Source organism: Parasteatoda tepidariorum, chromosome 6 (genome assembly GCF_982258835.1).
Source record: "Parasteatoda tepidariorum strain Cologne lab strain chromosome 6, Ptep-v5.0, whole genome shotgun sequence".
Taxonomy (NCBI): domain Eukaryota; kingdom Metazoa; phylum Arthropoda; class Arachnida; order Araneae; family Theridiidae; genus Parasteatoda; species Parasteatoda tepidariorum.
The window spans coordinates 62,660,398-62,686,134 of NC_141760.1; the positions used below are offsets into that span (position 1 = coordinate 62,660,398).

At 26.8% G+C, this 25,737-nt stretch overlaps 1 protein-coding gene across 1 annotated transcript in view; it reads left to right on the plus strand.

Moving 5' to 3' along the window:
- Positions 1–25,737, plus strand: part of LOC107457170 (cell adhesion molecule Dscam1-like) — a 269,534-nt gene that overhangs the window by 206,440 nt on the left and 37,357 nt on the right. The window contains exons 12-19 of the mRNA XM_087165950.1: positions 1,231–1,378; positions 3,862–4,010; positions 4,801–4,932; positions 5,752–5,919; positions 16,685–16,755; positions 18,038–18,281; positions 21,606–21,701; positions 24,758–24,943. Of these exons, the coding sequence (XP_087022076.1) occupies positions 1,231–1,378; positions 3,862–4,010; positions 4,801–4,932; positions 5,752–5,919; positions 16,685–16,755; positions 18,038–18,281; positions 21,606–21,701; positions 24,758–24,943 (1,194 nt within the window). The remainder of the gene's footprint in view (positions 1–1,230; positions 1,379–3,861; positions 4,011–4,800; positions 4,933–5,751; positions 5,920–16,684; positions 16,756–18,037; positions 18,282–21,605; positions 21,702–24,757; positions 24,944–25,737) is intronic.

Below are 25,737 nucleotides of genomic sequence, written 5' to 3' on the forward strand. Positions count from 1 at the left end.
TCTGTTGTAAATAGTCAAATTTTAAGGAGACAAAATATTTTAAACTATTACTGATATTTTAAAATAATACTGATATTTCACTTTTTTTTAAAAAGAGAATGGGAAACATAAGAATGATTTTGACCTATTTTCGTATTATTTTGATCAATTTGAAATTTCCTGTACTCGTTATTACATTTGTTTGTTACATAATATAAATTTTAACAGTAATAAGCAAATAAAGAAAAATAGTTTTCAAGAAAATAAATAAGTAAATAAAATCTCTCTTGCGCACTTCTTTTAAATCAGAATATTTTTAAAATCTACATTATGAATTATCACGTAACGTTTACAGTTTTAAACCGGCAGTTTTAACTAAAGATTTATATTTTTAAATATAAGGAATATTATAAATCGAAATAAATGTGCACTAAAAATTAAATACAAACAAAACGCAAATCTGAATTTCGAAATATTTCTAAGCAGATTGAAGCAGAAATCCGTTGGAATATTTTGAATATAGAAGCAAAATAAACAGAATATGTTTAATATCAAAGCCAAACCAGAGCCAATACCAATGTTACATTTGCTGTAATATGAATGCTGAAAATATACAGCAGAAAGAAATAAGTACGCCACCTTTTTGGAAGAAAATACGTAGTTTAAAATTTATTTCTTTTAAATTTAAGTCTAAATTTATTTATTTTTTATCTAATTTTCGAATAAAAAGTGAAAATTGTAAAATAATAAATACTCTTTCCTTTACTCTATGTTTTAAACTTTTCAAATTACATATGCAAATCCTGTTGTTACTGGTATGAAGTAGCTCGATTCATTTGAATAATTTATCTTATTGCTTCTTTATGCATTGTTTTTACCTTGCTAAAATATTTATAATGCACAAAAGCATATATTTGGCATAAAATTTTAAAAAATACCATTATATTTTGCTTAAGATATTTTTTCTTTTGACTGTGCATAATTTTTTGCGTATCTGTTTGACAATTTAATTTAGAAAAAAATGTATATTTAAACCAATTACATTATATAACCATTAATATTATACAAGAGCAAAAAATACTTAATTTTAAGGAGGTAAATAATTAATTTTCAGATTAGTATGAGTAAACAAATTTTTAAATTAGACTGTAGGGGACTCAATTTTTGGGATTATTCATCTTAAACTAAACTTTTTACACTCAGTTTTTTATTTTTATTTTGAATTTAGAACTATTTTAATTTTTTTTATAGTGGCTGCTCATTTTAAAAGCAAATTCCGAGCAGAAAGCGTTCGTAAAGGAGAAGACGCTAAATTGATTTGTGAAGCAATAGGTGATCGTCCGCTCCAAATTACATGGTTAAAAGACAAGCAATCTTTTGAACCACGGACGGATCTAAGGTATGAAAAGTTCAAATTTATCTGCATTTTTCTACAGTACTGAATCTAATTATTTTTTAAAACGCAATGCTTATTTTAACTTATAAAGAATTTAGAAAAACAAATTAGTTTCGCATTTTAGGAAACTAATTTTTATATGACTGTATGCAAAACCAATGATAGTATTAATTCACTTAAATAATTTTTCTGGAAGTAAAGAAATGTTTAGGAATTAAAATAAATGTTTTGAGAAAATTGTTTTAAAATCTTTAAATTTACAAGCTTATTTACTTTGCATGAGAACTTAAATTCTGATAAAATATCGAAAATCACTTGCTTTTTTTAAAAAATATGCTGATTTCTTATGTTAGAAAGTACCAAATATTTCAGATGCATAACAGTTAAGTACTGGAACAAGTAAATTCTTGTTCCAGTACTTTTTAAGTACAGTAACAAGATTTTAGTTATTCCAGTACTTAAGTGTTGATCCAGTACTACTTGACATATTGGTTTATATAAAGTGAAAATTATTAATTATAGAAAAAAAAGATTTTTATAATTATTCAGTTTATACTGCACAAATAATTAATTCAAACATTTATTTGAATTTGATTTTTTAAAGAAGTTTTAAAACTCTGCGTAAGTTTTCGAAATTAATTTCGTAAAATTGTCCATCATTTTAGTGACATTCCTTTCTTTGTAATCACAACTATTTTTTGCATCAATCAAAAGTATTTAGAATTTTTACCAAATTCCTTAAAACTCAAAGGAGAAGAAAACAATGAGCATTTAATAAATTAATGCTTCATCCACAATTCATTTCTTTCCATTTAAATAGTACTAGAAACACTATCAACCTAACTAGCCAACAAAGTTATTTAACCTACATATATACCAACGTCCCGGATCCTCGAAGAACAACCAACAATATGAAAAGTTTTTAAATATGGGATAATAGGCATGCATTCTGTTTAGAAAACCTTCTATTACGCTCAGCTAGTCCTAAATTAGTTGCAAATATCTTCATTAGAGGGCAATAAATTTTTAAAATTAATAAAATAGTGCTTAAAAACGCCCACTAAATGTTAGAGCAATGCAACGCGTTCTGAAGACAAACTTAGCAGTCTCTGGTGCAAATAAATTTTTATTGGAAGCAAAAAAAAAACTTCTATATTGTTTTTAAATCAACAGCGTCATCTGTTGAGGAACTTTTTAACTAATTTTGAAACTTGGGAAGAATAAAGAGGTTCCTATACTCTGTTGCAAGTTAAGAAAAAAGCATTATTTTTATGGAGAGTGTCTGTTTGCATCTAAGAGCACGCAGATTGGACGCTAAATTTTAAGCGCGAACGTATATCTATATTGCCAACTTTTCAAACAATATTGAGCAGCCTAAGTTTCGCTTGCTTTTTTTATTAATTATTATAGTTCTTAACAACAATAATCAACTTAGAATAAAAAGGATATCTAAAAATCGTAACAAATATAAGTCTGTCTGTTCTTAGTTGAAGAAAGCGAGAAAAGAATAGTAAATATTTTTTTCTTGCAAATGATTTTCTTCTACAGTGAAACAAAAGTAAAAATTCCCGCATCAGATATGTTAAGAACATGAGTTGGAGCTCCCTTGTCTTCTGAATTGGTTTCAAAACTACAAGGCTGCATAGTTGAACATTAGAAGTTGTAAACCTTAAATTGGCTGTTAAATGATGGTTATAAAACAAAAATAATAAAAATCCAACGATTTCGCTATGCTATATAGTTGTTTCTTTTTCAAGAACGAATGTTCCTTATTTTTCGAAATATGTCGCCAAGTCTAGAATACCAGTAAGGCTACGAAACTATGCCCTTTTTTTTAAATTATTCTATATCATAAAAGATATCATGGATTAAATTTCAACCTGACATTTTTACCTCTTAAAAGCATATTTGTATAACTTGATAACGAAATAAAACGGAACTATATACAGTCGCGGATTGATAGAAAACTTAATTCGAGATTCGGATATTGCGTACTGCCAAGACATACACATTATATTTCTACCATTATCTGCCCTGGTTAGTATCAATAAACAGTCAATATGTGCTTTTTATATTTATTAACAAAACAAAATAACAAAAAAATAACAATTAGACTGAAATGATTGAAAACAAAATAATATTCATGAGAATAAAACAAAAGGAGCTTTCGAGATGTATTCCTTCCGGCATGAGTGTATTGAGAACAACTAAAAAAAGAATATTTTGATTGGCGACGGATTGATTGGCGACGGACAACTAAAAAAAGAATATTTTGATTGGCGACGGATTGGCTCCGCTGTAAATTAATTAATTCGTAACACGGATACTCACATAAATCCCATACCTCAGCAGTCTTTTCTTAACTTGCAACGTAGTATAGTAAGAATGCAGAAAGCATACAATTCTATCTCCTTTTAGTTTTTTCTTTCATACCATTAATAATTTTCGGGACACTGGGTATTTAATATACGGTTTTTATTTTACAGATATGAATTAACAGATACAGTTCTTGGAGGAGGAACAACATCTCAGCTAACGATTCGAAGAGCAGATAGACGGGATTCAGCACTGTATACATGTATAGCTTCCAACGCCTTCGGACAAGATGATACAAATATACAGCTAATAATGCAAGGTTAAAAACATTAAATAACTTAATTATACACCATCTAAACATGTCTTCTAAACACTGATCCTTGAAATACATTAATCGAATATTTGTCGAAAGTAATTTAAAAAGAACCTGCAAAGTTGTTGGGAAAATTTTTTTTTATTAACTGAAATCTCTATAACAAATAATGCCCTATCTCTAAATTAAAGTTAGATTAGGGTATTTAAATGCGTCTGTTATAAATTAAAATCTAAAATTGACAATTCTCACTTAATATTTTTTATAATTATTATAACTGACAGAAATCAAGAAATACTTTAGGATACATACCATTGGTGAAAGTAGTGTAAAGATTTTAATTCCCTCTGTAATATAATCAGTGATTCTCCATATTGATAAGGATCGTAAATATGGAAATTAAAACGGTAACAAGACACTCTTAATCTACACCTCCAAGAAGAGAGAAGGCCTCCGCACGGGTTACCATATATAAGAAATCCGATCCTTTATTATTCCAAGCGTTGTGACATCTTTCGTATATTTTTCCACTGTGCAGTTAAGAAGAACAAATGAAGTGACGTCTTTCTTATTTTTCTCCACTACGCAATGTAGGCTCGCTACGTCGGTCTACTAAATTTATCCATACGGTGGACTTTTCACTTCTAGGTGGTATTGTCTTAATAGGATTTTTTTTCAATGCCTCAATGTTTAAAATACAGATACTAATTATATAAATATTATGCACTGAAAAGATTTATGTGTATTTATTTTCAACTTGTTTTTACTTCTTTAACTTTATTATTTTAAACACTAGAGCCACCTGATGCACCACAAGATGTCAAAGTTCTAGAATTCGGTAGCAGATCTGCTAAAATAGGATGGGCTGCGCCTTACAGCGGAAACAGTCAAATATCTCAATACATCTTACATTATAAGGAAGAAGGAGGTAATTGTGTGAACTGTTTCTTTAAATCAAAACTTTATTTAATTGTCTAAAGCAGTTTGAAAAGGCATGCATAATGCAAAATTATTTAAAAGTAACAGAATTTGATGTTTTAATGCTTTTAAGAGTTACACATTTTTGTATTAAAATATTGATTAAGTAATTTATTGTATCCTTTTAACAGTTTTTGCTACTTTTTATGGTTGATTGCTTATAAAATCTTTATTTTAAGACTTTAAGACCTTTTATGCTCATCTCGAAAATTTCGTATCCATAATTCGATATCTTTAGTATCTTTAGATATCTTTCGCAACAGAACTTCTTATATCGCTATCTAAAAATTCTCGCATCTAACAGTATTACCTACAGTAAGAAATGATCAACTCCCGAGCTTTATTTATTCATTTATTGCTTGTTTGAATGCTTTATGGCATTTTACTGTTTTTCTATTATTTGATTTTCCTAATTATTAGTTATTTTATAGTTGTTTCCAAAACTAGCTGTAAAACAATGCATTTCAGTCTGTTTTATGTAATTTCTTCATTTATTTATCATTACAGTTTGTTTTTCCAATTTTTGTGATACTGAGTTGGAAGAATTTAAATTGTACTTTTTATACGTTTGTGTTTTTTAATTCATTATCACAACATATAAAAAAATATTTTAACAAAATTACTTATTTCGTATTTATAAATTTCGTGTGTTGATTTTACATCCCAGTTATAGTAATTATGTGTATTTATAATGTTTCATTTTATTTCTATTTAATAAAACGATAGTATTTACTTAATATTGCTCACATTTTATTATTCCTTGTTGCAGATAGATGGCAGCAGAAGTCATGGAATATTTCGATTTCAGGAACAGAGCATAGTGTCGTCGTTAGAGGTCTTCTTCCCATAACTTTCTATCACTTCCGACTGTATGCAGAGAACGCTCTGGGAAGAAGTGAACCCAGCAATGTTGTTCATCTTCGAACTGACCAAGAAGGTATAGAACAAAAATTAGAATGATTAAGTATTACTAAGAATTTAAGAATGATACTTTGAAAAGAAAATTAAAAGACTTCCTAAAATCATACAGCTCAAAATTTAGTTGAGCTTCAGAATGAAATAATTATATCTGTTACAGAATGAAAATATATAAGATAATTATAAAAAATAAAATAAATTTTTTTATTATTTAGGTTAGGCATTTTAGGTAATCACAAAATATCTTTACTCTCTGAAACAGTGTAGACGACTTCAAACATACAATACAATGGTTTAAATAATTAGAATTCATTGATAAATTAAAATATTTTAAGTAATTATGTTTTCCAGCATTTATACGTCTTTTTTGCTAGGATGACCTCATTTCATCGAAAACATTAAAAAATACTACAAAAGTTATTTTTACTAAAAATTTGGGAACAGTAAGGGGAGGATTTAGAATGATACTTCGTTCTATTCGAAAGAGAGGAAACATAGCTACTATATCGTTACATCAAATAGCCTCTTATGAATTCTAAAATGTAGCAAATCAATCTTTAAAAATTCATGATAAAGATATTATGATAAATAATTTTGTTGTAATAATTAATTAAGTTGTTTCATAAATAATGATAAATAATTAAGTTGTTTCATGACACTAATAGGTTATATTCCCTTTTAATTAACTACTGTTCAAAATGTGAACATATTTTCCCCGATTACGAAACCTGACGAATATTAATGACTTTGTTTTACCTTAAAACCGCAAATAAGGACTTTATTAAGTATTATGCAAATTATTTAATTGTTTTTCCCCTAATTATTCTTTTAAAAATCAATTCTAGGTGAATTCAAGAAGTTATTATGTGTTCTAATTTTTTTAAATATTACAGTTTTCTACTTTCTTAACGTGTGTTCAGAAAATATTAAAATAAAGTTATTTAAACAATATTTTGTTTCCATTTATTAAAATTACCGAATGAAAAGAAAGATTTTAAAGTCAAATTTAAAACTATAAACTTTAGTTTTAGAATGAATAATTTCTTGATAAGAATTTAGAAAAAAATCAATTCTCAATTTCGATCATTTTCAAAAATCAAATCAATTCTCCACACATAGATTTTAGTATAATTGATACTAAACCGAACTATAAACGTGACATTCAAGAAAAGAAAAAAGTAAAAAGTAATTAATGAATAAGATAACAACATAGTTAAAATTTATTTTTTAAAACAAGCTTTAAATAATCATTTTTTTTCACGGAAAAAAAATTTTTTTTTTTTGATTATTTAAAAAAAATCCATACTAACTTTAAAAAAACGCACTAAATAGTCTTCAGCATTTCGACAACCTCAAATCTGGTCTAATTTTTATTAATTTTAATGAAATAATTTATTTTTTAATTATTTTCGTCTACTTTAAATCTAACAATAACATCCAAATATCAGCACTTATATTAAATATTATCAAACGTCCATTTCTTCCCTCATGCATTTTACAAAAAAAATTCCAATTATTATCCTCACAGACACACTAAAGATGGATAGGAAAAAAATATTTTTTTCAATCACGTGACTGTGATCACTATTATATATAATTGAGATAAATTACAAGGCTATTGAGTTAAACCATCTTTTTCTTTAAGAGGGAAAGTAAAGAGTCATTCAACAGTTTCTAAAGTCTTCGCTGTCCCTATGCAGGATTGTTTACTAAATAAAGTAATCGCGTTAGAGCTTAAGGCAACTGAACAGATTTCAAAAGGTCATTTAAAAAAAAATAATAAAAATCAGCTCACAATATAAAATAAGAAATATAATTCTCTCTTTTCACTTTTTTCGTATTAAATAGACGTTATAACTTTAAAAAAATCGAGACATATTTAATTTTCAATGAGAGGTTCACTTTTTAAAAAATAATTAATTAATCTTTTTTCCCATAATGTAGTAAAAGGATATGCCTAGCGCTCATAATAATACAAAATATTATTGATATAATCAGCTAAAATTTGAGTTAGAATTGACAGAAGACTCATTGGATTTATTGAAACTACCAGGTTTGATTTATATATATTCTTTTTTCCTTTGAAGATTGACTCCAATTTTTCTCTAAAAATTAACAGTTGAAATGAGACTAAAGTAAAAATTTTCGGAATGGAAATTTAGGCGTTCAAAATTTAATTTACCATCAAGCAAAAAATGAATAAATGAATAAAAAGTTTTAAAAAAATACTGTTTTGATAAAAATAATCCTAAGATTCTAATTTTAAAAATAAGTTCATATCATTTCCTCATTTTTGAAATTTAAAAATCTTATTTCTTTTTTAAATTTGTATCTATTTCGTAATGAAAATTTAAAATATATTAAGTATATTTCATATTCTTAATTACGTAACAAAAAACAGATTTTTTAAAGATATCATATTCACTTTTCGGTAAAAAAAGCTAGATTAAAAATTAATTTTTAAGGCAATGATGTGTTTTCAATTGTAATTAGTATTCGCATTAGAAATATATTTTAATTTTGTGAATGCCCCCCTACTATTGAAGTTCATGTTGTAGGGAAGACTGGCTTTTTTTTTCTTCGGAAAAAAGTAGTTTTATAAAGTTACTATGCATAAATATTATTGTATCAAAACTAAAATTAAATCAATTAGAGAAACAAGGTTTGTCTAATGCTTCTCCCCTCTATCGAAGTTTATATCGAAAAGAAAACTGGCTTCTTGGAAAAAAATAGTTACATAAAATTATTATGAATGAATATTATTGCATCAAAACTAAAATTAAATCAATAAAAAAACAAGATTTGTCTAATGCTTCTCCCCTCGATCGAAGTTTATATCGAAGAGAGGCTTCTTGGAAAAAAATAGTTACATAAAATTATATGAATGAATATTATTGTATCAAAACTAAAATTAAATCAATAAAGAAACAAGATTTGTCTAATGCTTCTCCCCTCGATCGAAGTTTATATCGAAGAGAAAACTGGCTTCTTGGAGAAAAATAGTTACATAAAATTATTATGAATGAATATTATTGTATCAAAACTAAAATTAAATCAATAAAGAAACAAGGTTTGTCTAATGCTTCTCCCCTCGATCGAAGTTTATATCGAAGAGAAAACTGGCTTCTTGGAAAACAATTGTTACATATAGTTATTATGAATGAATATTATTGTATCAAAACTAAACAAATCAATAGAGAAACGTGGTTTGTTTAATGTTTCCTCCCTCTATCGAAGTTTATATTGAAGGGAAGACTGGTTTTTTCTTTGAAAGTCCGCAAATGTGATGAGTTTTAACGAAGGAACTTAAACTGCATTAGAAATAATGAAAGAAATTGCAATATGGTAAATTTACCCAAAGCTGCTGAGCTTAATGAACTGTACATAATAAATATAAGAATTCCCCTTGCTTTAGATTTAAAACGCGCTAACTACTAAAGACAACATCGAGTTACACAATGCGACGATTGCGGTATGCAATTCTATGGTTTGATACAAAAAGATAAAGGTCCGCTATTTCAGATGTAAGAAATTTCCCCAAGTATGAGAAAAGATTAGTAGTTGTTGTTGTAGTTTACTTACGTCGCACTAGACCTCCACAATGGACTATTGGTGACTGTCTGGGAAACATCCCTGAGGATGATCCGAAGACATGCCATCACAATTTTGATCCTCTGCAGAGGGGATGGTACCCCTGCTTCGGTAACCCAACGACCTGCGCGTGAAGTCGAGCACTTTACGGTAGAACAGTTTAACAAGGACCAATACCGCACACCCTCGGTCCCTACGCAGATTGATCCAAGTGGTCACCCAACAGCACACTGACCACAGCCAGTAATGCTTGACTTCGGTGATCTGAGAAAAGATTAGTAATAGTTATTGACTATTACCAAGATCTCCTTTCTTGGCTTTAAACATTCAATGTATTGGCAAGGGAAAATTAAACGTGTAAGTCGCTATTAATTTTTCTCTTGCCAAAAAATTAATAACGATTTAAGTTTTAAAGTCAAAACATTGCACCATTTACTATGAAACTGTTCTCGAATTTTATGTAAATATTTTAAGCAGTTGTAGACAGACAAACTATTTATAGAACTGATTTTCACTCGAAAAATTTTGCACTGAGAAAAGTTTCAATTGATTATTTCTACAGATAAGAGGATTGAAGGAAATATTATTTAATTTTTGAATTATAAAAAGTATGTTTTGCGTATGCTAGCATGCCAATCTTTAATTTAAATTAACCAAATAGAATTAAATACCAGTAAGCAAGCTCTTTCTAAATTATTTATTTTTTCTACATTCTATTTAATAATCAGATTATATAGACTAAATAAATATTGGTTATAAAAAGTTATGAGGAATAAATATTATTATACCAAAACTAAAATTAAATCAATAGAGACGATTACTTATTTTATCTACAACGCATTTAAGAGCAAACAGTAAAAGCAAATATTCGATGCTTTTTAAGCTTTCAAATCAATATTCTTTATCAACTAAATACATTAAATTAAATAAGATGAAACACCGGAATTTTTGTTTCTGGGAGACTACTATTGTAAATCATTGATCTTGTCTTTAACTATTGATTTCTTAAATTAAATAAATGTATCTTGAGAAAACTCGAAAAGAGCCTATCCCAAATAAAAACAATGTAGTTTGCAGTACAAGTTTATTATAACTTACCTAGATCTATTTTCAGATTAATCAGGTTTAGATGTCTCGGTATTTTATTATCCCATCAGTATTTTAGTCTGTGCCGAATTAAAACAAAATAAAATATCTTTCTTACTTTAATGTATGAAAATATTTTAGATTCAAGAAAATATAATGTATTTCTTTGTAAACTTGGCTGAAACAGCAAAAATGTAATTTTTACCGATTTATTATAAAATATTTCAACTTAGTTATTTAGATGCAATCTCATAAAAAGTTTATAAATGCAGTCATATCTATTATATTTGTCTGTATAACACAAGAAAATGGAACGACTTAATAACTTTTGATTTAGTCATTGAACTTTCTCACACTAAAAAGTAATCTTACCGACCCAAAATTTAGTCTTGAGAAGGCTCAAAAATGTGAATTCTTTAATGTTAAACAGAAAAAGTGTGTAACCATTGTCCTTGAGCAGTAGTACCCAACCCCTGGGCTAAAGACCGGTACCGATTCGTTACTCAAATAGTAACGGGACTCCCAAGGAACATTAAAATAATTCCATTTTATTTCTTCTTCTGTTGGCATGACAGCCCTTTGTGGGCCAGAGCCTTCCCTAGAATCTTCATCCATTCTACTCATTTCTTTGTGATTGTTTTCCAAGTGGTAATTCTTAGGATTTTAAAATCCTCTTCTACACATTCAAGCCATCTCATCTTAGGCCTATCTCTAATTCTAGTTCCCATTTGTTTGTAATTGAAGATTTTAAATGTCAAGGAATAAGGGTCTAGTCCACAGATGTGACCCAAAGCTTTTAGCAACTTGTTTTGATGCATTTGTTGAAATCAGCTTCCTTGAATAGCCTTTATAGTTCAAAATTATGTCCTTGTCTCCATAAGTCATCCACATTTATAGCACCGAAAATTTTTCTCAAGGTTTTTCTCAAAACAGGAAACAGGCCTACTAGTGATTTAGTGAAAGAACAGGTTTCAGATCTGGACCTAAGTTCAGATTAGGTTAAGACAGGTCTAATGATTGTTTTATATATCATTACTTTCGGTCGTCTTTTAATTAATTATTCCGAACTCTTAGGTTAAATATAGTATAACTTTAATCAGTTTCATCTCTGATGGTTAGAAAAATTGCGCAAAGTGTTAATATGAAGAAAAATCAGTTTTTTGCAAATATGAAAAGCATTTGTAAAAAAAAATTTTATTTAAAAAGTTATTCAAACGCTGCATTATCTAGGATCACAATAACTTGCAAAAAATCGGGGATTATTGAGTGACCTTAAGTTTTTGTCTCGAAAACTGTTGTCATCTGAAATAACACTTTTTAACAAATAATATACAACTGTTGACAGTTAAATTACGTATTTTCTACATTTAGCCAGTTGCTTCTTTACTAGTTACGAAAATAGTGCAAAATATCAGTATGAAGAAAAACCAGCTTTTGTGCAAATTGAAGGCATTTCCAATGGAACTTTTTGATATTTAAAAAGTTACTTAAATGCTGATCACAAAAATTAGCAAAAAAAATTGAGAAATATTCAGTGACCTTGAGGCCGTCATTCCAAGGCTCTAAGCTCACTCGAAATCACCCTTATTAACTAGCAATGTGCTATTTTTATAACTGTTGTGAGTGTGTAATAGTTATTTATGACGTTTGATTAAGATTTTTAACCAGCACCATCAACGTAATCATGGAAACGACACAAACTGTTAATATGAAGAAAAGCTGCAATCTCGTGAAAATGAAATGAATTTATGATTTCATTCCTTTAATATTTGATTATTTTTTTAAAAGCTGTATTTTGTGGGTTCGTAAAAATTTGCAGTAATTAATTAAGTTTTTAATTAAATTCGTTAATTTTTCTCTAGACAGAAATAACTTTGCCGTATCTGCCATTTTTTAACAAGATTAAAAGATTTTTTTTTAAATATTAAAAAAACAAACTGTTAAACTTGTCAGTAAATTCCTCGATATTAGGTCCAGATTATTTTTTTTTCGACGAAAAGATGGTATTTTATGAAACGGTTTTTAATTAAAAGCACTAAAACTGTAACTTTTTTTTATTTCCCTTAACGTAGGAATTCTGAAAAACATTTTAAATGACATCATAAAAATTTAACAATATTGATTAGTAAAGAATAGATAGTTTTCAAGACGGGTGTTTAAAGGTAGTCTTGTCATAGCGATTGACACTTGGGAAGGAAGATTCCACAAAAACATATTTTCGTAAAATTTATCAAAAATGACCTATATTCAGGTAGAATTGATTAATTTTTACAATTCCGGAGTTAAATAATGATAATATCTCAAAAATTAAGAATATATATATGCATGGCTGTTGCCTACTTAATCTTTGACCTACACTTTAAAAATTCTGGATCAAATTAAGGTTCAAAATACCGGTACTTTAGGTGTATCATCCGTAAAATCCATTTTACCGTAACTTTCATTTTTCCCGTAAGATTTACACCATAATTTTTTCAGCAATAGATATTTAATTAGAGAGTAGTTTAGTGACTTTACGGTAATTACCGCTGTAAAAATTACAGTTTATCTGATTTTTTGTTTCATTACATGTTCCAGCAAGAATGGATTTTACTGTAAAAATTGTCGGCACGCTGAGTGCCGGTTCCTTTTAAAATAAAGAATTTTTTTCCACAATATTTTTTCTCGTTTAATTTTTAAAAAAATCAGCGATGAAAAGTAAGAATGAATTTTAAAGAGTAGTAGAAGGATGTATTTTAAAAACACATACATAGACGTGAAACCTTTTACCAACGCAGAAACAAATCAATTAAGCGATAGCATTTCATTATTATTTAAAACATGATAACAATAGAAATTTAGTTATTAAATAAAAATTATATTTTCATGTTTTAGATGCAAAATTCTCTCGCAGTTCCCGTTACATTTATGAAATTGTTTAAATCATGCACGAAAACTATTATTATCTATACATATTAATTACGTATCAATGTGTTTCAAAAATATTAAAATAACTTTACTATGTATCTCATATTATTTAAAAGGCGCTTTTCACGAATGACAAAAAATATTAACATGAAATTTTATGTTATAATTTCATGTAACAGTTTATCATAAAAACATCATACTACTTGTCGAACTTTCGGCAGTTTCGCAAATTCATTTTCTTTCAGCATTTAATGATCCAAGAAACGATGCAAGAAATAAGTAATAGGAGCTTTTAAGCAGTGATTTATATGGTCCTTAACAGGAAGGGAAAAATCGGAACGGAGTGAGAGTCTGCAGATTTACTTACTTCGCAAGCGCCCGATTTACGTTTTTTTCCTTTTCTCATAAAAAAATTGATGTATAAGTTTTCAAAGTCTGAGTTTTAGTTATTTTCTTAAGATTTCTTCAGATAGCACTTAAAAACTTTAACAGCTATCTTCCAATATATTTGTATTATATATATATATATATATATATATATATATATATATATATATATATATATATATATATATATATATATATATATATATATATATATATATATATATATATATATATATATATATATATATATATATATATATATATATATATATATATATATATATATATATATATATATATATATATATATATAAATATATACAATATATATATATATATATATATATATATATATATATATATATATATATATATATATATATATAGTATAAAAAGAAAAGATAAGAAGAAAATTATTGAAATAAAATATTTTTAAAAATATTTGTAAAATTTTTTTTTCAAAAAGTATATTAAAAAGTCGGAAAACAAAGTATTGAAACGATATAATCTCGTTAATCACATTTAGTAAACACTATATAACTGAAAAGTAAATTTAACCGAATGAATGGTTTTTGGAAAATGTTTTTTTGTTTTCCATCCCCAAAGCATATCAGTGCTGAATCATGTCCATGACTTTCTAAACCCTAAAAAAAATCTAAAACCACCAATGGATTACTGATATTGTCTTAACTGGAGAGCCCCTAGCAGACAAGAATGTGATTGGAAGAAGACTGTTCACAAGAACATTATTGGGTAGAAGTAGACGGGGGAAAAAGACATCTGGGCCCTAACTAACTCAGCTCTGTCGTCCAGAGACTTTAGCTGGGCATTATGGAATGACCTTCACATCCAAGGTGGTACTACCAGGAGTTGACAATAATATTGCAGTAACTGAGAGAGATTCAGAAATAATAAATGAGGCTAGAATATCGAAAGACGAGGGTTACAGTCAGCAAATATGTTGAGTCCAGGTCAGGCATAAAACGTTTAGAGCTATCTACAACTTGATAGGCTAATTGACGAGAATCATACGAGTTCTTATAGAAGAAGGTACACTCATAAAAATGAAGTCTTTGTTGAATCAAAGTAAAACTCATAGATAAAAATGTAAATGTAGACTATAATATTACAGTATCTAATGATGAAAGATATTCATAAATAATAATCAAAGTTAAAGTATTTAATCATGAACGTCCATGGCTACATTCAGAAAATTTATTGAATCTATATTTGTTATATAATAGATGAGCTTTGCCAAATACATAAAATAAAAAAATAAACATAATTCTAGTGTAAAAAAATGTTTAATAAGTCTGAATTATATAATAAAATCTAAGTAAATCATTCGTGTTAAAATAATGATAAAATATCTAGGAATAAATGTATGACATTAATAAATTATGTTTAATTCTATTTCACTTTTAGAAAGCCAACATAACTATTATGAGTAATATATATTTATAAAGAATATCCTCGAATTCGGGATATCATATTCTCATTATATTTATAATCCTCTCAAAATAGGTGGAAAAACAATATGTTTCACTTTGCTCGAAACTAAGAACCAACTGCTAAAAAGTTAATTCTAATATATTTTAAACATTTAATCTCTGAAAAAATTAAGTACATGCGAATAAACAAAGTGTCGTAAATGCGATTACAGAATTCATTATTTCCTTTTATGGTAAATCTTCTTAGATTTCTTTAAGTGTTTTTTGGCCCGAGGGAAATAAAGCTAAAATGAATTCAGAAAAAGCCCTTTGTTTATAGTTTAACAACATCTTTAATTTACTTTTTTATTTTAATGTCAGATGCATTTAAAGAAAAAGTCGCCAAAACTTTGTTTTCTAATGAAATAGCAGAATGATACTGGTTTCTTTTCAGGCATGTTCTGATAAATTAAGGAATGTTTGTATAACGAGAAATAAGAAATATTTTTCGAAGCTCATGACAACTGTGGAAATTTAATCATTTTCGTTTATTGAGTCACTTAAAAGCATTTTTAATACACTTACTTTCAAAATATAATTTAATACCTTTAAGTAATATCTACTATTTTTAAATAAATAATGTTTAAAAAATAATCTTTTTAAATACTGAAATTAAATGTTTACTTTAATGAGCACTGATGCATTTTTGAGATAAATAAAATAAGTTAAATACAACTATGATTGCTTAAAAAATAATTGCTACGCATTCTGTAAATGATCTTAATATTTAAAAAACGTTAAAATTTACACATTTCTTAGATTTATAGAGAAGAAAAACTTAATTTACTTATTTTAGCTTAAAAGCATTCTACTTTCTATCCATGCTTATCAGACTCCATGTTAGTTAGAGTGGAAATGTCAGATAAGTTTCTATGTCAGACTAAAATTCAATATAATTATTAAATTAGTATTTATTTTTTAAAACAATGAAACCATTAAAGTTTAGTCTTTTTTTAAGATGCAATCGTGAAACGTTTAAGATAAAACTTAGTTAAAAAACAAAACATTCAAATGAACCGATGAAACCAATGTATTAAAGAAACTAAATATCATTTTTAAATATAATAATTTCTATCATATATTTTCTATAGCGAAATGCGAAAATATTTACTACATACAAAATGAGAGTTGAAAGTTTTTAATTACAAACTATTACTCATTTTTTTAAGCGGAATAATTTGTTCCACTAATAAAAAAAAACTGCTGTTTTGTATTTTCACAATCACTATTGCAAATGCATTCAATAACTGTTAGGATTTATTATATTTTTTCCTAGACATTGTAAGAAACCATTATTAAAATGGATGAATATTTCATTTTCAGCTCCCGGAGGACCACCTCAAAAACTGAAGGCAAGAGCAGTTGGAGCTCATATTGTCAAAGTATCATGGAAAGTGAGTTCTTCAAATACCAGTACTTAAATTTCGTCAGCTTAACAGAGTTTTAAATGCTACACTGTAAAAAATTCCGGATCAACTTACAGTAAAAAATGCTGGCACTCAGGGGTCCGACACTTTTTACCATAAAATTTGTTTTTAGCGCAACGCGTTCCAGAAAAAAAAACTGATTTGCAGAAAAAGTTTCGGTTAAATCATTATACTTAAATAAATATTACTGTAAAAAGTCAAATATAATATTTTATGGTAAAAATGGATATTATGGTAAAATCGATTTTGCGGATGATTAACCCAGAGTGACGACATATTGTAATATGATCTGGAATTTTTGATAGTGTACAGTATTTAATGTGGTGACAAAGAAAGTTCTTTTCATGTAATTATTATAATTATTACAAAATAATATAAAAATTAATATAACTATAATATATAATTAATATAACTTTAAGATATAATTAATATAACTATAATATATAATTAATATAATTATAATTAATTACAGAATTATAATTATTACAAAATAAAAAAGGACATAAAATATTAATTTGATGAGTTTTTCTATCCAAATTTCTAGCAATTTGGGACTGTAATTCTTTGCCTATGAACAGAAAAATTCTGTATGATAAAGGTAGGATAAAGGAAAGTTTCATTAGAATTGTAATCATTTATTTATTTGAAGTTAAAAGGAAATAAAACCGTTTCATGACCCTGAAGTGTTTCAATTATTTTATCCGTTGTTAGAACATTATTACAATACCAAAATTTCAATGAAAAAATAAATGAATTGACTCATAAAAACAATTGTAGAGTTATACTGAAATAATGCACACAAATAGATAAGATATACTAAATTATTTGCCTTAAATTCTATTGTTGAGAGAAAAAAATAATTGTTCTCCGTTTGAGTTCTTCTCCAAAACATTTATATGTATAAACAAAGTCACCGAATATTTCTTAAATTAGAAAAACTGTGATAAATATCACTATAACCAACCCACTCTGTTTTGAGCATGACTGCTTAGACGTTAAAGCAACTAATAAAAGGATGTTTTTCGCATCACAAATGCTCAATTTCATTTCAAATAATGACAAATAATGCATTGCTTACAATAAATTCTTTTGAGAGGGTGAAAAAAATTTCCACCTCTTATTTGAACCTCCCAATCAGTTTTACGTGCATATGTAATTTTTTCGACAAAAAACATGCCAAATATTGCATGCCAGGTAAATATCATTTCATATTTTCAAAACAATACAGTGTTTGCATTTTTTACCACAGCCTCCAAGAAAAGATCTCCAATTTGGAATTATTAAAGGTTATTATGTAGGATACAAAGAATCGACGTCTAAAGAAACGTTCATATACAAAACGCTGAATGCAAAAGGTGGAGAAAATTTCATCGAGGAAACGCAACTCACAGATCTTAAGAAATTCACGGAATACGCTGTGATTGTACAAGCATTCAATGCAAAGGGTGCAGGACCGCCGTCTGACCAAGTCATAGTGAAAACCTTGGAAAATGGTAAATGTACATAATTAATAATTAACTTAATGCAAAATAATTACTTTTTAAGTGCTCATACTGAGACAATTTTATCAAAAATAATTTGATCAATTAAAATAATTAAAAATATTGCATATATCTGTAAAAAGTAAATGTTTAAATTTTTATGTATGAAATTTATTTTCTAATTAATAATACATTAGAAGTTAAACAGTATCTTTTGAAGTCCCCCTTTTTGAGCAACATACGAGATGAGCTATGTGAACCTTCTTCAATTTTTTAGGCACAATTTATTCGAAATAAAACTTTTAGATAGCGAAATACGATATATACAATATATATATATATATATATATATATATATATATATATATATATAAAAGAAACTTATTAATTTTCTTATTTTTCTCTTTTTATCATTTTTGTCTTTATTGTGCTATAATTAACGATAATTAACAATTGAAATAAAAATTGTGAATATACAATATCAGCATCAGCAAAAAACAGTTTTTAATTGCTAAAAATTAGCTGTCATCTATCCAATGGAGTAAGTAAATTTGTAAATTTTTTCAGATAACACTGTTTTAACAATTTGATAGCGAGAAAGCAGATATTTTTCAGTCATTCTTCTGACAATATACAGACAGAAATGTTTATAAAAACATATATGGCAGATTAAATACTAAAGAAAACCGTTTTGCTTAGTAATTTAAAACTTATTGATTACTTACTTAGTCATTAATTGCAATCCTATTTGGTATTTCAGAGTTGAAAACCAACTTTTCTTTATTCAGTCATAATTATTTATTTACAAATTTCTCTGCGTTGCCCTTCGCTTAAGGCTAGCTTAGAATTCAGATTATTCGATCTTACTTTATTCTTCTGTTCATTTAGATAAATATCCGATGAAAGACATAATTAAATTTAAATATTAATTTAAAAACAAAACGATACACAAAAATTTAAGTCCCTTTGGAAAAAATGCAATACAATTCTCCAAAAAATGCACAGTTATTAATTAAAATATTTTATTCATAATGATTTACCAAGAAATTAAAGACGAAACAATATTGATTACAGATAAAGGAATTTTATTCGTATACAAAAAATGTATGAAAATGCTAAAAAAATTGCCTTTATTCTTTCTGATAACTGAAATTTTAATAATCAATTTCTACATATCGCATGCAAAATCTAAGTGATTTTATTTTTACCAAACTTTTCTGATTTATCAAAAAAATAGATCCTTAATTGTTTGTAAGATTTTTAAAATAAATATTAATATTTATGCTATTATTTTACTTTATTTTAGAAAAATCTTTACACTTCTTAAACTAGGTGCTTTTATTTAGAAATTTTATTTGTAAAACGCGTGTTTAAAAATGTGTGACAAGTCTACCTTTTATTTAGCTTCTCTAAAATGAGTCACAATTTTGTTTATTTATTTTAAATTTCTGTGTTGCAAAAAATAAATCATACACAAAATTCAAGTACAAAAATAATAATATTTCTTGCCGTTCAAATTTAAGTAATTCGAAGGAAAATTCAATTAATCGTCAAGATCGAAATGAGAAATAATTCGCCAGTTATATAACAGCTGATCATTTCAAGTATAATTTAAAACTTATTGATCAACGTAAAATAAGCATATAAGATTTAATTAAATTTGCAATTAATGCACATTTTTTTATTCGAAGACGGACTTATTTGAAAAAATGAAGATTTCCAATTCTAAAGAGTTTAAACATAATATTGAAAACTTCTATATCATATAATTCCATTTCATATTTTAAGGCTGGTTGGATACTGCATAAGCTTTCAAAATTCAGCTTTATATATTTCATCCCGTTTTATACATTTATTTTATTCAAAATATTATTAAACTAAATTTGACTTGTTGGTAGAACTAAAAGAAAAAATAAGTATTAATACACTTTAAAGAGTTTTTATTGTGTATGTGAAATATTAATATTTAAATGTAACTTTCCAGGAAATTTACATAAACAAAATCATTCTTCATGATATTTTCTTAACTATATCAAATAAACTTTATCAGCAATTTTAAAAGCTTTTACTAATGCAAATATTATAAAGAAGTTTAAGTTTTATTATAGTTAAGTCTTATGAGGTAAACATTGATAAATATATTCTAATATAAAATTTCCAACTACTTATTTAAGAGAGTGATAAAATAAATTGCACTTGAAGTATAATATAATTTAGAAAACTGAAGTTTCATTCGCTTTGATATCAAAGTATTAAAGTTGAAAACTTAAACGTGAATTACTTACTCCAATCCTAAAATCTCTTCATCTGAACTATATCATTTTCTTTACTTTGTAAAAAAATACCTGAAATAGCTTTACAGGCTTAAGTAGTTAATAATATATGTTTCATGGAACGAAATTTTGAATATTATTTTATCTATTAGTATAGAAATCCCTCTCTTCAAATTCAGAGTCTAAACAAGAATAAGAACGAAATTAAATGATGAACTATATGCGTTTCTAAAATATCATTTTGCATTAAACTAATTAGCAAATTTTACTTTATTTAAAATTCGTAATTTTATATTTCTTATTGAAATAGAGTTTTATTATGATGAAACTATAAGAAGCCCAATAAAGTAGTATAAAAATCGAAATAAATTTAGAATTTCAACGGTAATTAGGAACTCAAGTTAAAAATATCTGATGTGAAACGACTATGCGTCATCGTTTGTAAGAAAATACATTCCGTCTTAAATCTAGATTAATGCTGTTTCAAATATTCTAGATATTATTATATGCAAGCTTTATCTAATTCACTTTCATATCAATCTTGACTGCTCTAAGCACGTTGTTTTGCGTATTCGCTTCACAGTATAATCTCTTATATTGCTTTTTGGACGAACTCTGTAATTTTAAATTTTTATTCATAATGGGCAAATGTTAAAAATAATGCTTGGATATTATAATTCTTAATATGTGCTACTAATACCTAATTTTGCTAACTAATGTGGTACACTAGTATTAAGCTAATTCTTTTATTAAATAGAATTGATATATTATTCCCTTATTATTGAAATAATTATTGAATTAATTTTTGGAAATTTTAAGTAAATAAATTTAATGAAACTTCAAATGTCAAAAATATATTAAAAAAACATCTCTAATTATTGTATTTTAGAATTTTAATTTAAAACGAATAAAATACTTGCATATTAAGTTATAGTTCATATAAACTCCTAAAAACCATTTAACTTGATCAAAAACTACTAAGTCAATCAATAGTTTTATAATAGTCGAGTATAAAACTATAATATTTAATATTATGATTATGTTATTAAAAAAATTTTTTCAGATCCTCCAAAAAGCCCTGCCATGAAAGTAATGTTCACAAATCATTCTTCTATCGGATTATCTTGGGAACAAACTGAAAAAGATAATCCAGTCCAAGGTAAAACAAAACTTGCTAAGACTTTGAATAATATAATCTCAAAACTATGCAATAGATGTATCCTTTTTATTAAAAAAAATCTTTGTTATAAATACCACTCCGTATTGTATTCCTTTTTTTAATATTTTTGAAACTAATTAGCTATTTTTAAATATGGCGGAAACCAAAGTTTAATTTATTCCTAAATTATTAGGCTCCACAATCTGCTCGCTTCGCTTGCTAACATGACCACTAATACCATTAATTAAACTTTTTTTTTCTTAAATTTCGATACTTTTCAATCGAAAAAAAAGTAATTTTGTTTATGAAATATGTAATTTTGCATATGAAATATATAATTTTGTTTATAAAATATATAATTTTATGAGAAAACATTTCGATTACCTGGCATTTAAATTAATCAATAGTTCTTGGAAGAAAAAAAAAATTTAAACTTGAGAATACGAAATTGGAGACACAGTAAGAAGTAATAAAGGGGACTTAATTTTATTTGTTACAACTCTAAAACGATAATCTTATATCATATAACAGTTCAGACGGGGAAAAAATATCTGACTTGATACATTTATAATTTTCAGAAAAAAATAAATATTAATGTTATGATTTATATCTAGTAACATCTGATCATTTTTTCTAGTTTTTTTTTTCTTTTTATATTTATTTAATTAACACTTTTGTCATCAAGTCAAGTGCGATCAAATAAAATGAAAATCTCATGAGTGATAAAATTTTGACAATAATGAATAAATAATCATTATTTAATTCAAAAAAAGGAAAAAAAATCACAAAGCAGCTAAAATTGAAATAACTTTCGTACAAATTAGAATTTTGAAAAAAAGCCCGTATTAAGTTCATAAATAAGAATAGCCATTTCAGTCTGACAAAATTCAACTCTAGTTGTATTCCTGTGCCCTATAGAGCAGTCTACATACTTTTTTTCCTCACGAGATTAACAGTTGATAATTTTCGAAGTATCGAATGGGAATTTTTTTATTTCATTGTACTCTTTGTACATTTTCCTGCACATTTTCATAATTTCAAGTTACTAAGTTTTATAGTTTTTATGGAGATAAACAAAATGTAACGTTAAGATCAAAACCCAAAACAACAGTTGCATTGGTACTTACGATGTTTTATTAAGGAGAGATATGAATAGTACAATTATAACTCCTTGTATATTACGTACTTCTTGTACTCCTTGTATATTGCCATTCTCCTTGTACTCCTTGTATATTGCCATTTTTGAGAGAAAGGTTTTGAGGGCCATCCTTGGTGGGATAAAAATAAATAATTCCTGGAGAAGACGATATAATACTGAACTGTATAAAATCTACAGAGAGCCAGATATTGTGAAATTCATAAAAATAAATCGAATGAACTGGGCAGCTCACATTTTCAGAAGGAATGATGACTCAAATTTAAAGAAAATCCTATTACACAAACCCCTAACGAACAGGAAAAGAGGTAGACCCAGGCTAAGATGGCTGGATTTAGTTGAGACTGATTTCCTTACTCAAAAGGAGAAAAACTGGCGAACAAGCGTCAAAAGTAGAGAGAAGTGGATTTGAATTCAAAGGAAGGCACTGGCCCACCCTGGGCAGTCTAACCAGATATGATGATGATGATGTATATTGTGTTACAAAGATTTATTCTGATTATTTCTTCAGGTACATGTTATAAGCCCTTTTTAGCCGGTGTTTCTATCTATTCTATACATTTCTACTGCAGAATAAAATCTGCAATATACTAAAATATGAAAAGTCGACCCGGTATGGAACACGAGAAAATAATAGGGAATAAGACTTATTTATAAGCTCGTTAAGACTAAGTCGTATTAAACTTCGCGAAAGAAAAATAAACTCTTATATTAAACACTTGAAACCACCATTTTGATGGCTAAAAGCTTTCTGAATTTTCTGTTTATTGTTCATTATCACCCAAACCTTAAGGGACATTTCATTATCCTACTTTCTGCAAGCTGCATAATATTTACGACTCTTGTAAAATTTCCTTTCTTTTTATTTTTTCAACTTACCTAAAGAAAGAAATTTGCTTTTATTCAAAACGACCCTCGATTATTAGATTTTTTTTTTAAATTCATCAAAACCTCACACTTTGCAAATAATTATCAATTTTTTTGCGTTTAAATTAAGAACAAAAATGGCCAATAATTTATAGCTAATATATAAAATCTGGAATAAAATAAAAAACCATTAATTAAACTACTACTTTAAATACAAAAAAATGAAAGAAAATCGGATAAGTTAGATATGCTAAATTTTGTTAGATTATGCTATGTATACTTATATTTTTATTTATATTTTTTATTTATATTTTTATTATGTATATTATGTATATTTTTCATATATATTTATGCATATTTTTATTGAATGTTTGCAGTTTTAATACAAATAATTACTCTAAAGTGCCTCTGAATTAGGAATAAACAATGCTATTCAAATTGCGTAGAACTGAGATACTTCTCTGATTCACTCTGTGTACCCCCTAATTGCATATATATAACATTAATTGTTGCTTATTTATGCACACGACAGGTAGTTGAGGTTACAGCTTTTATAGCTGGTAGATAGTTTATTGCTAATGTCGGCAAATATTTGACTTTCTTGGCTACATACAATACGGCTGGGACATTTCACCCCTAGTTAATTCATGGCTTATAATCCTTTGCTGCTTGCCCGATTGCTAGTTTTTTACCATCCTTGTAATTTTGGTCTAGCCTTGAAACTGCTGACCTGGAAAGTTTAAGTTCTCTAGCGCTTTTGAAGATAAAATCGCTCATCATCTATATTTGCCAACTATCGAAATCAAAATTTTAATTCTGTAGTTTTGCATACACTGGTAATTGAAAAGACTAAAATAGCTCCCCCAAATGAGAAACGCAACTTACACAATCACAGCATTGACTAATCAAAGTTCAAAAGCAATTCAGTGTAATTTTTTCACATATAGAGAAAAGTATGATTTTGTAAGATGAGATTAATCTTTAAAGTACTCATTCAAGATGTTATTTATTTATGTATCATTATTTTTTTAAGGTTACGTCCTGTATTATAAGTATGATATGGGTGAATGGCAAGAAATTGAGATGACTGCTACTGAGTCTGAATATGCTCTGTATGATTTGAGATGCGGATCTCGATATCAATTTTATATTGCAGCCTTCAATGCTGTTGGACGAGGAACTCCAACTGATATACTTCGGACGCAAACCGATGGTAGAGGTACGGATCTGAAAGACGCATTGTATTTTCATCTGTAACTCTCCCATTAAAATAGACTATAGAGAATTAATAATAATAATATAAGTAAGCAATACACACACAGAATTGCTAATATATATATATATATATATATATATATATATATATATATATATATATATATATATATATATATATATATATATATATATATATATATATATATATATATATATATATATATATATATATATATATATATATATATATATATATATATATATATATATATATATATATATATATATAGATATAGATAGATAGATAGATAGATAGATAGATAGATAGATAGATAGATAGATAGATAGATTTCTCTTATTAAATTTAAGATGTAGAAGTCGTTCTTTCACAAAGAGCCATAAGAAGTCAAGATTCCAATTAAAAGATTATTTATGAAATTAATGAGTAATAATTCTTAGAAAAAAATAGGCATTAAGAAAATTCGAAAAATTCTCGCTCGTCAGACTGGCGTCATCTTTGGAACAAATCAAAATCTCTAAATTTTCCCATTTGAATGACGCTTGATTAAATTAAGTATATTTTTGAATCCAATTCCCTTTCAGAATCCCTATTTAAATATCAGGATGCTAGCAAAAGTGAGTGGCTTTTTCATGATGCAACTGCTACCAAAACTACGGCCCGAGTGGCCAAACCCAAGCCCCTGCGAAGAAACCCTATTCCTTAGGAATATATATATATATATATATATATATATATATATATATATATATATATATATATATATATATATATAT